This window comes from Perognathus longimembris, chromosome 20 (genome assembly GCF_023159225.1).
Source record: "Perognathus longimembris pacificus isolate PPM17 chromosome 20, ASM2315922v1, whole genome shotgun sequence".
Taxonomy (NCBI): domain Eukaryota; kingdom Metazoa; phylum Chordata; class Mammalia; order Rodentia; family Heteromyidae; genus Perognathus; species Perognathus longimembris.
In genome coordinates this window covers 28,380,298-28,394,508 of record NC_063180.1, presented here as the reverse complement: position 1 = coordinate 28,394,508, position 14,211 = coordinate 28,380,298, and the positions used below count along the sequence as shown (strand labels likewise).

The 14,211-nt window shown below is 43.5% G+C and overlaps 1 protein-coding gene across 2 annotated transcripts in view; it reads right to left on the bottom strand.

The window, feature by feature from the left end:
- The window catches only part of Whamm (WASP homolog associated with actin, golgi membranes and microtubules), a 42,105-nt gene that overhangs the window by 15,319 nt on the left and 12,575 nt on the right, over positions 1-14,211 (bottom strand). Inside the window, exons 9-10 of one of the 2 annotated variants that reach the window (XR_007214207.1) lie at positions 12,430-12,877; positions 9,578-10,127 (exon numbers count right to left, since the gene is read on the bottom strand). Coding sequence is in view for 1 of the 2 variants with exons in the window: in XM_048368890.1 (XP_048224847.1) it covers positions 9,823-10,127; positions 12,430-12,877 (753 nt within the window). In the remaining variant the exon portion in view is untranslated. Of the gene's footprint in view, positions 1-9,419; positions 10,128-12,429; positions 12,878-14,211 lie in introns of those variants that run through there. The other variant, XM_048368890.1, reaches the window with a different exon arrangement.

Sequence of the window (14,211 nt, the reverse complement as noted above, 5' to 3'; positions counted from 1 at the left end):
CTTTCTAAGTTACCATTCTTTTGTTCACTGGAACAATCATTGAATTTTGTGTGTGTCCATATGTCAGTTGTGGGGTCCCTGAGCTCTTTTTGCTCAAGGCTAGCACTCTACCATTTTTTGAGCCACACCTCCACTTCTTGATTTCTAGGGATTAGTTGGAGATAAGAGTTTCACAGACTTTCCTGCCTGAGCCAGATCTCAGCCTCCTGAGTAGCTAAGATTGTAGATGTGAGCCACCAGCACTGGGCTCAATTGTTGAATTTTAAATTGCGTGCAATATAAGCTAGCACATCAATGTCCATATATATTCCTAAGTGATAGTCATAGTTGACACAGACTGTACATTCTAAGTACATGGCTTCCCCAAAGAAAAAAGTGGACAATGGAGGGAATGGTAGGGAATTCGAAACACAATGTGTATTGTCTACATATATTTTCTATATACATACCTATCTCCTCCTGAAACACAGGCCTGGTCAGAGGGTGGCTGATGTAAGAATTTTGAGCTGGATGAAATGTTCTTGTGAACTTAGGACTCATTGTGTGTGTGTGTGTGCGTGTGTGTGTGTGTGTGTGTATCCATGTGTATGTGTGAGGGGGAGACAGCAAGGGGAGGAAACAGGAAGAGTTTTCAATAAAAAAAAAATGTATACCTAAGCGTCTTTCTGTAGCTGATTCTGGTGGTGGTGGTGTGTGTTCTGGAGTCCATTTACAACCAGAGGAGTTTGTTCGGTGCCTCACTCCCTTTGCTGGTGCGGAGCTCACTGCAGCGTGGCTTTCCACGCTGCAGGGACCTGTGTACCTGGCGGGAACCCCCACCAGTGGAGTCCCAACTCATGCAGGATGATGTACAGCTGTGGGGTGAGTTACTGTCCCCACTCTCCTGTGCGCTTCATGGGAGAGTGTCTCCTGGTGTGCCAGGCAAGAAGGCGTTCGTGACATCAGATGTAAAAGCTCAGTGTTGAGTACAGGGTGAATAAGTGGAATCTCCCAGAAGTACCACTGTTTTTCTCTTCAAATGCTTTCTTGTGGTATGTAGGAGATACAGTCTTAAAAAAAAAAGTCATCTATTATTAGACCATCTGATTATAACTGCTGTTAACATTTTGGTTTCGCACTTTTTTTCTGTACATCTGCATTTGCCTTACATTTTCCATGAATTGCAGTCATGTTATATGCACAGTTCTCTAATATGCTTTTGTTTTATCCCTGCATTGTAACTAGACCTCTGTCTCAGCATATGACTCATCCTTTTAACACAGAGGTAGGTTATACCTTGGATACTTAGACTATTTCCAGTCTTTTACTGTTGTAGTCAGGACAGGATGAAATTCTTCTGACATCTTTGTAAACTTGTAGGATATCCACTTAGGATACAGTTCCAAAATTAGACTTGCTGGCTCAAATGTGCTTCTCCTTATCGGCAGCCCCCTTTCTCCCTTCCCAGACTCTTTGTAGCCATTCAGGAAGCTGGAACTCCGGGCTGAGACTGAAATGCTCCACTGCCTGTGCCTTTGCTCAGCTGGCACATGGTGATGATGGTAGAGCTTGTGTCAACCTGGGTCCTTCAGGGACCGGTGAAACAGCTCTCCTCCTCTCTACTTCACCCCACCCACCAACCTACAGAGACACCAAGGAGGAACAAGCCTGCAGTGTTACACCTGGCATTTAGGTTGTAACTGCAACAGCATACCCTATTCTGACTAATAGTGAAATAGCAGTTGGGTGCTGTTGATTCACACCTGGAATTCTAGCTACTGAGGAGACTGAGGATTGTGGTTAGCCAGCCTAGGCAGGAAAGTCCATGAGGATCTTATCTCTAATTAATCACCAAAGAAGGGATGTGGAGCTGTGGCTCCAGTGGTGGAATACTAGCCTTGAGCAAAAAAGCTCTGGGATACCACCTAGGCCACAAGTTCAAACTGTAGGACTGGCATACACACACACACACACACACACACACACACACACACGTCCATTTTTAGGACTTCTAGTATATACTGTCTCATATTGCCTTTCAGAAAGAATACTCAGATTATACCCACCATAGCCATACTCGAGAACTTCCTACCCCTCTTGCTATATGGAGATGGGAGCTAAAAATTTAAATATTGGTTAAAATATGATCCTCGTTAGGAAAAATAGTACCCAACTGTATTTTTGGGGGAGTTACCTGTCTATATTCATCTCCTCTGTCCAGTTTTCTCATAAGATATCCAATGATCTCATTTATTTCTTTAAAAATTAGGTTATATATATGGCTTTTGTTTAATGTTCAGATATTTAAAATACTCTTTAGTCAAATTCATCTTTCCCTTTGTAGTTACTGCATTTCCTGTCATTTTAATGAAGGTCTTTCCAATTCTAATTTCATGAGTGTTTAATATTCATCAGTATTTTTTCCTCTTGTGTATTTATTGTTTTGATTCTAATATCCAGTTCCACTTTTAATGTACACCCAGTCCTGTGTTGAGTGTCCTAAGTGTGCCTCTGCGCCCATTTCCTGTCAGATGCTCCAGCTGGAGTCATTGCTAGACCATCTTAACTTTAGAACAAATGTCCTTGGCTCCTGATACTTTAAAAAAAAATTCCCAGTATTCTTTGCACATCCATGGCTCCAAGAGAAATCAGGATTCTTTTGTAATGTTTAAGACAATTGGAAATTGAATTATATAAAATTTGTATATTCGATAGCATTAACATCTTTATAATCATTTCTCTTTCAGCATAGTGTTTAATTTTATGTCCCTCGGCCTGTTTTTGTTTTTTTCCTAATAAAGGTAATTTTTTTAGTTGTTGTTACTTGTGAAAATATTTTCCAGCTGCCTATTTTTAGTGTGTACCTCTCTCCTTTTTTTATTTTTAATGAAAATTAAATCTGCTGATTTTTCTAATTTAAGATGGTAAAAGTTTTGTAAGTTTAAACATAAAAAACAAGGCAGGGAGTTTGGTGGCTCACACATGAAATCCCAGCTACTTGGGAAACATAGGTAAGCAAAATCTTGAGACCCTGTCTTGAAAAAGAAGCTAACACAAAAAGGCCTGGGAGTGTACTAGGGTGGAGATAGAGCCCCTGCCTAACAAGTGTAAGGCCCTGAGTTCAAACTCAGTACTCCCAAAAAAGAAAAAAAAAATCTAAGGTTGAGAGCATGGCTTAGTTGGTAGACGGCTAGCCAATCAGCAAAAGTGTCAGGTACTGCGTTTGAGTCCAGTTTCAGATCTTAAAAGAAAAGAAAAAATTAAAGTTCCCATGTAATTAAAATTCCTCCCAAATTTCCAACAATTTGTGCATATTCCTCAGTGGTTTTTATTTTTTTTGCTGGCATGATACAACTCCTCTGCTTGCGTTCTTCACTTGGCAATAGACCTTTGACATCTTCCTGTGTCGGTAAGTGTCAATCTACCTCACTCCTAACTGCTTAAGAGTATTGCTTGGTTGCATACTTGTTTATTTAACCTGACAATTGGTTATTTTGTAACTAGCCAGTTACTGAATTCTTTTCACTTTAGTAGTCTTGCTAATTCCTTTTGCCTCTTTTGGATAGGTAATGGTTCTGGGTAGGGATAATTTTATCTCCATATTTTAATAATCTTACTTTACTTTCTTGTCTCGTCACATTGACCAGCACTTTTAGGTAATGTTAATGCCTATATATGTGTGCTGGTATTGTATATGCTTCTTTATATATTTTTCTCTTGGTGAGAACATCTCTAGCCTTTTCCCAAAAGCATAAATGTGACTTTTAAGGTAAGATACTGTTAAGATTAAAGTTAGGCCCTTCTATTTCTAATTTGCTAAAAGTTTTCTCAGTGTTGAATGCTGGGATTTTAGTAAACAAATTTTTTACATCTGTCAAGCAGATCAGTTGGTTTTTCTCTTTATGACTTAAAAGGAATTATTTTAATAGATTCACTAGTGTTAATCCCTGGATGTGTTTCTACAAAACTCTGGTAAAGTCATTATATAACTCCACACTTCCTTTCAATGTTAACAGTGGTTAGTTATAGTTGGTTGACCTATGGTAGGTTTTCATTTTGTGTTTCTTATCTGTGTTTTATGCCTTTCCTATAAAATTGTGTACTATTTGTATAATAAACTAAGAACTTTATGATGAGAAAACATTCTTCTGGATTTGGCTCACTCATTTTATTTTGGAACTCATATTGAGAGATACTTGTGATTTTTTTCCTTAGGTATCTTTCTGTTAACTTCTTTTTTAAAAAGAGAGAGAACCTAGGAAGCTCTCAATATTTTTTGTATATCCTAGAATAGTTTAAGTAATATTTACAATTCTTTGCTCTTTGAAGTTTTTATAACATGTATAAACTGTCTAAAGATAGTGCCTTTTTTAGGAAATAATTCTTTGATAATTTTCCTCATTTTTTTCCTTGCTCAATGATGTCTTCAAACTGTTACTCCTGTCACTAGGTTTTTGGCAATTAAATTTTCCTAAATAATAATTTTATTAAGATCTTTAAATTTGTCAGCATAATACTGTATTCTTTTCTTGTTCAGTTCTGTCTCTGCTTTCTCTTTTTTATTCTAATTAGTTTTCCTAGAAACTAGTCTTTGTATTAGTCTTTTCAAAGAACCAACCCATAAGATTCATTACAATTTACTGTTTTACCAAGATTTTTAGGTTTGTGTTCTTCTTAATTTTATTGTTGTTTTTATTGTTATTTTTCAAGTTAAATGCCATTTCAGTCTTTACTTGCTTAATAAAAGACACTGGCATTGTAAAACTATCCATTTTCCTCTGAGTATATCTGCCTATCTCTAATTTCTACGTATTGATGTATATTTATAATTTCAGATTTTATTCTTATTTTAGTAGTTAAATTATGCTTTTAGGTGTCTAGTTTGATATTTGTTGTTGCTTTTAATATTTGTTACAATCTTCCTGTTTTATTGCCTATTGTCAAGGAGGGTAAGGCCTGTACAATTTTTGGAGTTTACTAATGTTCTCTTAGGACCTAATAAGTTTTTAATTTTAGTAACTATCCCTAGGAAACTGGAAAAAGTATATTTTCTGCAAGGATTAAAATGCAGTCTTACTAATTCTCCCTTATTTAAGGTATGTAATAATATAGCCTTTTACTTGCTTGATTCATTAAAGACAAAGGTTTATTAGTTCCCATTGCTATTGTATTTCTGTTTCTCTTGTGTATCTAACTGCTTTTCCTTTATCTGTTTCTGTTTGATGTCATTTGGCAAATGATCTTTCTGTACTTAAGTGAAAATGATTTTCCTTTAAAGACTTGTCTATCTTTGTGAGTTTTACTTGTTTTTTGTTGTAATAGAGCTGTATATGTAGAAATACATGGTTCACAAAATTGTTTGTGTCTGTTTATAAGCTGTCAAAAAGCTTCCAGAAGCCCTTTGTGCCTTGACAAGGTATTTTGGAAGTTCTTAATTTCCCCAAGTAAGCTGATGGCCTCCATGGCCTGACTTGCTTCTCCCTCCACAATCTCTCTTTCCCTGTCCCCCTTCTCCCTCTCCCTCCCTCCATTCTCTTCCTCCCCTCACTCTCTCCTTCCCAATCTGCTGGTCATATTCTGCCTCTGTGAGCTTTCCCTATAGTTTTTCTCAGCTGATGGCACTCTTCTGCAGGGACTAGACTTCCCTGTCTCTCTGTCTCTCTCTCTCTCTCTTTCTGTCTCTCTGTCTCTGTCTCTGTCTCTCTCTGCAGTACTGGTATTTGAACACAGGGCCTCACACGTGGTCACTGGCATTAACTCTTGAGCAACACCTCTGCCACCTGCATGCTGGCCTTCTTTGAGACTGTGTACTGGTTGCCTGGCTACTGGGGAAGCAGCTCATCTTAAACACTCCCCCTACCAGAAGAGCTCTCTCCAGAGCCATCTCCACAGGCTGTTCACAGACAAAGTGTGCCAGGCGCAGGACACATGAGGGAGGTGTGAAGCCCAGCCTTCAGCTCAGGAATAAAATAAGGCCTTCCCTGTTTTCCCCTCATTTGTTTTCTGTTTTGAGCCCCTGTTCCACCAGGCTCCTGAAATGTGACCTCCAACTGTGGAGTTCACTTGTCTCCAAAGGTGAGTGCTTGATGGTTTTGAGGGGCTTAGGTGTTCCCTAGGTGTGAGGATTGGGGTCTACATCTGCCAAGGTGTCCTCTGTCCCTGGCCCGCTCCACTCCATGCCACTCTCTCTGCAACCTCCCCCAGCCCTGAAAACACAAAGCCAAGTAACCAAGTAACTTTCCCATCTGCTCTGCCTCATTCCACTGAGTGGTGAGATCATATCGGCAGGCTGAGGGGCTCAGAGTTTGCCCTCAAAACCGTTACCACAGATAGCCAAGTAGAGCCTGCTGTTACCCAGCTTTTCCAAGGTCAGTGCAAGCCCAGGCCCCTGAAGACCCCTCACCTGGGAGGTGCCTGCAGTGACTTCAATGCTCTGTCTTCCTTCACCCCTCAGCACGGCCCATACTTCTCTGCTTTCATGGACATTAGCGATATTTTTCTGTTTTCTTGTTCGTCCACCGGGGGCTTGAACTCAGGGCCTGGCATCCGTCCCTGAGGTTTGCTCAAGGATAGCGTTCTACCACTTTGAGCCACAGCTCCACTTCCCAGTTCACGATTTCTAAGGAGGGTTTCAGACCAGCTGCAGTTTGCGTTGCCAACCTGTCTCAAGAAAACCTCCTAGGGGCTGGGAATATGGCCTAGTGGCAAGAGTGCTTGCCTCCTACACATGAAGCTCTCAGTTCCATTCCCCAGCATCACATATATGGAAAACGGCCAGAAGGGGCGCTGTGGCTCAGGTGGCAGAGTGCTAGCTTGAGTGGGAAGAAGCCAGGGACAGTTCTCAGGCCCTGAGTCCAGTCCAGGACTGGCCAAAAAAAACAAAAACAAAAACAACTCCTGCAGTAGGGCCTTTACAACCTGACTCTGGCGCCCTATCTTCTAGCAGGGCCTTTTGCTAACAGAACAATGGCCCCCAAAGAAGCCACATCCTTGTTCTTGGAGCCTGCGGATTGTTAACTGGATTCAGATGGAAGATTATCCCGGACCATCTGAGTCAGCCCAATCTAGTCACAAGTTCTTACAGAGACCCTTCTGGCTTTGAAGATGGAGCCACAAGCCAAGTAACACAAGCAGCTTCTAGAAACCAGAAAAGGCAAGAACGTGCTTTTTCTCCTGGAGCCTTCAGGAGAGAGTGCAGTCCCTTGAACTGTTGCACTCCTGACCTATGGACCACTTCTAGAAATTTGTGTTGAGCAACTTCATTTTCAGCAATTTAAGTTAGCAGTAGGAAACTAGTACATTTCTCACATATTTTCATCCTTCATTGAAGAGCCTCTGCTATATAAAGCCACAGTCCTACATGACCTCATAGGACACGTGGTGGTCCTTAGTCAGAACCCCTTCTTGCTAGTAGCAGGGTTTGGACTCAGGGCCTCACACTTGCTTGTCTTGCTTACTCAACTGGTACTCTACAATGCCTCCAGCCTGTCTCTTGGTGGTTATTTTGGAGATGGAGATTCGTGGACTTTTCTGCCCAGGCTAGCTTTAAACCACAATCCTCTGGATTTCAGCTTCCTAAGTAGCTAGGATTATAGGTGTAAGCCACCAGCACCTAGTTTCAAACCCTTTGGATAGTAACTCCTGTTTGATTCTTGATTCAAATTCTGGAGAGGAAAGGAATGAATAAATGAGTACACCAGCTTGGCACAGCTCATTGCCTTCCACTCTAGGATAGCTCTAAGAACCAGCCAATTATAGTCATCCTAGGACCAGATCCCAGCCACTGTCCTATCAGATTGGCATATGAGGCATGGTCCTCCCCCCCTCCACCCCCCTGCTGCCTTGCAGCCAGTATGTGGCTGAGGGAGGTATAAAGACAGCCACAAGACAAGGGGTTGTAGGGGGAAGCGGGAAAGCGATGAGGCAGATCTGAGAGGGGAAAGCTTTGTGGTTGAGACTAAAGGGTGAAAGTGGGTTTGCCAGGACAAGGAGGCAGAGGAATCTAACTGCAGGCTTTGTGGAAGCAGCAGCAAAGCAGCTTGGTGTAAAACCCTACATGGGCAGTGGCTGCCCTGATCATGGCAGCAAGATCTCTGGGAGCTTTGTGTGTGTGCTTACAGCGCCAGCCTTTAGAAAATATGGGCTGGAAAGCCAGGGAGGGGCTTTTTTTTAGGTAAACACTGATAGGTGGCAGTACTCTGGTGGCTTGAAACTAGATGGTAGGAGCCATGTTACCCCTCTTTGGCTCAATTCCTTCAAGCCAGAATTTAGATTTCCTTTAAGGCTTTGCTCCAAGAAGGGTGCAAGGGAGAAGTGAGGGAAGAGAAGGTTCTGAAGGAAGCTAAGCTTTGAGGTACTAAAGACATAATTGGGCCAGGAATTTTAAATGTGTAAATTCTTTTTGAAGGCTTCTCACCTTTGGCAAGCCCTTGAGAGTATAATTGAGAACATCTGAAACCAACACTTTCTGGTGCCTTACAAAAACCACAGTGGGCCAGGGGCACAGAGGTCAGCCTACTCCAAGCTGTCGACCTGCATTGGTGAGTTGTTATAGCCTGCTAATGTTACAAATACCCAAATAGCCCTTGGCAAGTGAAAAGGTTCTCCACTCCTGCAAAATAATCAGAAAGAAAATCCTGCAAAATAGGCATAAAAATGTCCTGATTTTGCCAGTTTTTTAATGCTAAATTGAGGGCTGTCTTGGTGCTGAGCTTGGCCTGTCCCCCCTGGAGTGGAAAAGGAGGCCTGGGAGAGAGCCACTGAGTCTGACTCCATGATTTGGAGGCAAAACCCAGCAAATAAGCCATCTGGCTCAACTTCCAGTCCTCCAAGGGAGTAGTGGTGCAAGGCTGCATAGTCAGCTTGGTTCACACCAGTGAGGCTGGCCGGGAGACACCCTCAGGCACAGGAGTTGGGTTTGAGCTCTGGAAATGTAGGACTTGCAGCATTCCTGTGGGCAGCCTCGTGGTGCCACACTGAAGGATCCCCAGCTATGCCAAGAAGGCAAGTCCAAGTCACAGCTACCTAAGGACTTAGACCCTCCCATACCCCTTCCAGCCATGCCAGCCACGGCTCCACAGGTTGGTACAGCCCAGAACTGGTTACAAAAGTAGAAGTAGGAAAGTTTGGGGTCTATTAAAGAATGCTCCTTTAGAAACAAGGTGAGGTTCATTCTGTTCAGAGGAAACTCAGGATTGAGGTCATAAGAGCAGGATAACAAGGTACAAGGTTGGACAGTTTAAGAAATTCCGAAGCTGTTTTGTGTTGTCCTATTTTCACAGTAGGTGAGGAGGAAATTCCCAGTAGGCCTCCACTCTGAGCATGTAGGAAGGTTTAGCTGAAATCCTGGGAGAAAATAAACCCACTGGGGCAGGAGAGGGTCTGCACTCTGAACGCAGTTCAGATACTGCTTCCACTTTCCCTCACTGACACCGGCACCTTAAAAATATGTCTTTTATTGTGTGTGCACACAGTGCTTAAAACAAAGTACATTTGTTAGATATTTAAAATAATTCCTGAATATAAGCAATTTACTTTGATTTTTGCAAAGGCATAGTGTTCACATTCATTCTAAAAAACCATCCCATAGGCACAGGACGAGGTCAGTAGTCTAACAGTGCAGTACAGCAGAGTCACATAAGCGTGCAAGATCAGAATGACTCTATGTGACCCCGGGGAGAGGCAGGTGCTACTCTCAGGCCAGGGAGGCTCGCAGTGGGTCCTGCCAACTGGTCTGGCGTGGTGGTGGCTGAATCTGTGCTTTCTACCCAATGTCCCACCCAAAGCCCTTCTGGAATGGGGTGCTGTGTGGCCCGCCTGCCTGTGGCAGATCTGCAGAAGAGCCTAACGGTCCCATTCTCCAGGGCTCTGCTCGTCGCTGTCCTCCGAGTCGGCAGATGCCCTGTTGATTCTTTGCAGCGCAGCCTTGATGCTCCTCTCCAGGTCGCTGGCTGGCTTTCTGTTGGGGCCCAGGTGTGGGCTCGAGTCTGAGTGGACTTTCTTCAGTCTGACCCCCTGCTTTATGGCAGCCAGAATCTGCTCATTGACTGAGGAGCGAGGAGGGGGCACCTCTGGCGGAGCAGGCCCTTCTGCTTTCCTGAGAGGGGTTCTTCCCTGCTGTAAGGAGGCCAACACTTCATCCATAGATCCTGAAATGGGGGAGATAGAGCAAATGTTGTTAAGTGCAGGCTGCCAAAACACTCATGAAAACACAAGTTAATACCATTATTTAAGCAATAATCATCCTTCCATTAAGTAAATGCATGGTAATCACAGATCCAGAATAGCTCAATACCTAATATTCTAATGTGACCACTCACTTTGGCAAATACACAGCCGCAACTTGGTTTTCAGGACACCCAAGATGCTATGGATGCCTGGGAGGAGCCAACTTCACCCAATGCACATAACTAGATCCTCCACATTGCACAGGCCCATTTCCCTTCCTACAGGCTTCACACACTTCAGTTCTGGCTGTTTGTCAGCGGTGACTCACTCTGTGGAATGAAACAAGTGGTTTCCACACACACGAAGGCTTACAGTAAACTAATCGGCAGCTCAATGAACTAGGAGGGGGTGGCACTGGCACATTCTTCTGCATATAGTGTGCGTGATTCCACCCACATTCCCCTGGAGTAGTTACACACTCTGTTTCTGAGGGTGTGAAGTGCTGTCAAAATACAAATTAACTCAGAATTTCAGGGCAGGGCAAGAAGAAGCTATTTTCACTCAGGCACCTTGAGACCCTGAAGAGTAAAAACTTACGTCATCTGTTGTATCCAGAGCAGGCTGTGGCTACTGACTTGTACTCCCAGGTAAGCTTTCAACATTCAGTCATTTTTAGTGGTGACTCCCAAGTTCACCCTCTGGCTGACAATGGCTATTTCATTTTTGATTTAAGCCTATCACTTATTTTGATTCCCTTCAGGGAATAGTAAGACAAGTCTTATAAACAAGGACGTTTTCTGGTTCTAATTCAAACATCTTTTCAGTGCGAGATAACATTCCATGCATTAAACCTGAACTTGGCCAGGAATAGGTGCACATGCCTATAATCCCAGCCTCCGAGGCTGAGGCAGGAGGACTGCAAGATCCAGGTTAGCATAAGCTAAATAGTGAGGCTCTGTCTGGGGGAAACAGTTCCAGGTGCTGGTTGTTCACGCCTGTCATCCTAGCTACTCAAGAGGCTGAGAACTGAGGACTGCAGCTGAAGCCAGGCAGGAATGTCTGTGAGACTCATCTCCATTTAACTACCAGAACACCAGAAGTGGAGCTGTGGCTAAAAAGTGGTAGAGCACCAGCCTTGAGTGAAAAAGCTTAAGGGCAGGGGCTGGGGATATGGCCTAGTGGCAAGAGTGCTTGCCTTGTATACATGAGACCCTGGGTTCGATTCCCCAGCACCACATATACAGAAAAAGGCCAGAAGTGGCACTGTGGCTCAAGTGGCAGAGTGCTAGCCTTGAGCAAAAAGAAGCCAGGGACAGTGCTCAGGCCCTGAGTTCAAGGCCCAGGACTGGCCAAAAACAAAAAGCTTAAGGGCAGCACCAAGGTTCAAGCCTCACGACCAACAAAGAAAAACAACAGAAAAACACCTGGACTGGCCAGAGGCCCACCCCTGCCCCCCACCTTAGTGCTGTATCAACATCCAAACTCTGGTCCAAGCACAGGCACACAAGCCCCAACATGTCATTCACACGATGCAGAGCCCATAGAAATGGGCCTTCTGGTCTCCACCTAGCAGAGTAGGCATTTTCAATGGTTCCTGAACTCAAGAGTTAATAGAAGAGCCTGGAAGCATGTACAAACCTGCATATTCTAGGTGGAGCTGCTGAGACATTTTACAGAGGTATTCACAGCACCTTGCTAGGATTTATCTAACACATACACCCCAAACTACGAGTTCCGGCAGGTGGCCAGTCTCCTCAACAGTCAGTGTCTAGAGCCACCAATTAGATTTAAGCATGAGCCTATGGGCCTCATTAAACAGATATTACAATCTATTGTGTACTACACTTGCAATAAGTAGCTTCTTTTATAACAATCTGAAAGGGGTCAACATACTAGGTAATATTCCTCTACAACAATCTTTAAGCGATATTCTCCTCTGAATACAACACCTTAATTCTGTACAGGATTCAAGAGATGCAACACTAAGTTTAATTTAAAGCTGTATTGAAAAAATATTCCAGAAATCAAATACTGAAGTTTGAGAAAACTGATGCCAATTCTTGACAGCTTTCAAAATCACAAGCCATAAGATCAGCAAATTTTAAAACAGATTTTTTTTTTAGGCTGAATTTATATTTATCAATCCCAGTGAAATTCAGCTGCACCGACTCTAATAAAAATAATACTTCAAGTCAATAAATACTTGAATATTATAAGTCTAGAGAGTTCTGAAAGAAGAAGTTTGAACTGAAGATGATGACTCAGCACAATTCCAGCCATTACCTGGGCACGGAAAACGTTCCACACAATCACGTGGTCTTTCTGCTGGTGGTTCACACAGTAGGGAATGTGGCTCATCAGCAGTTACTGAGGTTCTGAGGCCTGAGTTCCGGTGAGTGGCAGCTTGAGAAGACAAGGGCAGAGCAGGGAGCAGAGGTGGCAGAGGTGGTGGAGGAGGAGGAGGCGGCGGCGGCGGTGGAGCCAACGACAATGACAGTTCCTCATTGGATTTGGGATGTGTCTGGACAGGGACATTTCCAGGACAGTCTTGGTTCTGCAGAGTCTTCCCATCCCAGCCTTCAGGGACAGGAGGGGCTCCTCCTGCCTGAGTCCCGCCAATCCTGGACCTGGGCTGTGAAGCGTCTGAGGACACCTGCAAAGCAAGCCCAGCCAGCCGGTTCGGAGCCACAGCTTCTGGGCAGGTCTTCGGCACAGACTGAGCTGGACATTTCTAAAGATGGAAAAACTCATGAGAAATCTGCCACAAACACACACCATGGAAGCTGAGGCTACGAACTGACCTCTGCAAACAGTGACATGTGTGCACTGTCCAAAATGGCCCCCGGTCATTTGTACTTACATGACTTCACTACTAAATCTATTCTTAGGGATTAAAAAGGCAAGCACTCAGGGTTGGAAGAGTGACTCGACGAGGCGCTAGCTAAGCAAAAGAGTAAGGTACCAAGTTCAAGTCCAGGTCTCAGGCCAAAAATAAAAAAAAAGCACTTGCTGAGCATGGTGGCTCACGTAATCCCAACTACTCCAATGTGAAGACTGGGGAGGATCACAGTTCAAGGACACCCCAGGCAGAAAGTTTTTATTAGAAAGACCCCATCACAACCAAAACCAATCATGTCTGTGATCCTAGCTACACAGAAGGCCGCAGTTAGGAGGATCAAAGTCTGGGGCTAGTCCTGGGCAAAACCACAATTCCCTACCTGAAAATAATTAAAACCAAAGAGCTACGGGCATGGTTCAAGAGGTAGAGCACCTGCCTAGCACCTCAAAATCCTGAGTTTAAGCTCCAATACCACTGAAAATAAAAAAGCAGGGGCTGGGAATATGGCCTAGTGGCAAGAGTGCTTGCCTCGTATACATGGAGCCCAGGGTTCAATTCCCCAGCACCACATATATAGAAAATGGCCAGAAGTGGCGCTGTGGCTCAAGTGGCAGAGTGCTAGCCTTGAGCAAAAAGAAGACAGGGAAATTGCTCAGGCCCTGAGTCCAAGCGCCAGAACTGGCGAAAAAATAAAAAATAAAATAATTTAAAGAAGAAAATAAAAAAGCAATTGTAGCCTTCAGTCAAGTTTTATTAATTTCTTGATAATGAAATAAAGATGTGAAAAGAAAATACAACTGTTTTAACATAAAAGATCAGGAACTCTAAAAGGACAAGAGGAAGACAAAAAACATGGGAAATTTATTCCAAATATTAAAGTCATGGAAAATAATACAAAATCTATAGTGTTAAATACAAATAGGAGGGTAAAAAGAATAGGCATTCTGGCTATACACTTGAAAAGCCAGTCTGTAAGGGTACATCAAAGGGACTGGATAATTCTTTCCACTAAGTTTGTATGGTTCCGGCCTCAGATATCAGTATGATAAAGAAAATCCCACCCTAAGAAATACTCTCAAGAGTGGGGTTCTCTAGTGACAGCAGACAAGCCAGTGAGACCAAGGGCAGCATGTGGAGCCACAGATGTGAACCAGGGCGGCAGATATTGAGCAAGAGTGGATTCCTCACAGAGCAAGTGAGGGAAAGGTCAGCTGGAATGGAGTTTT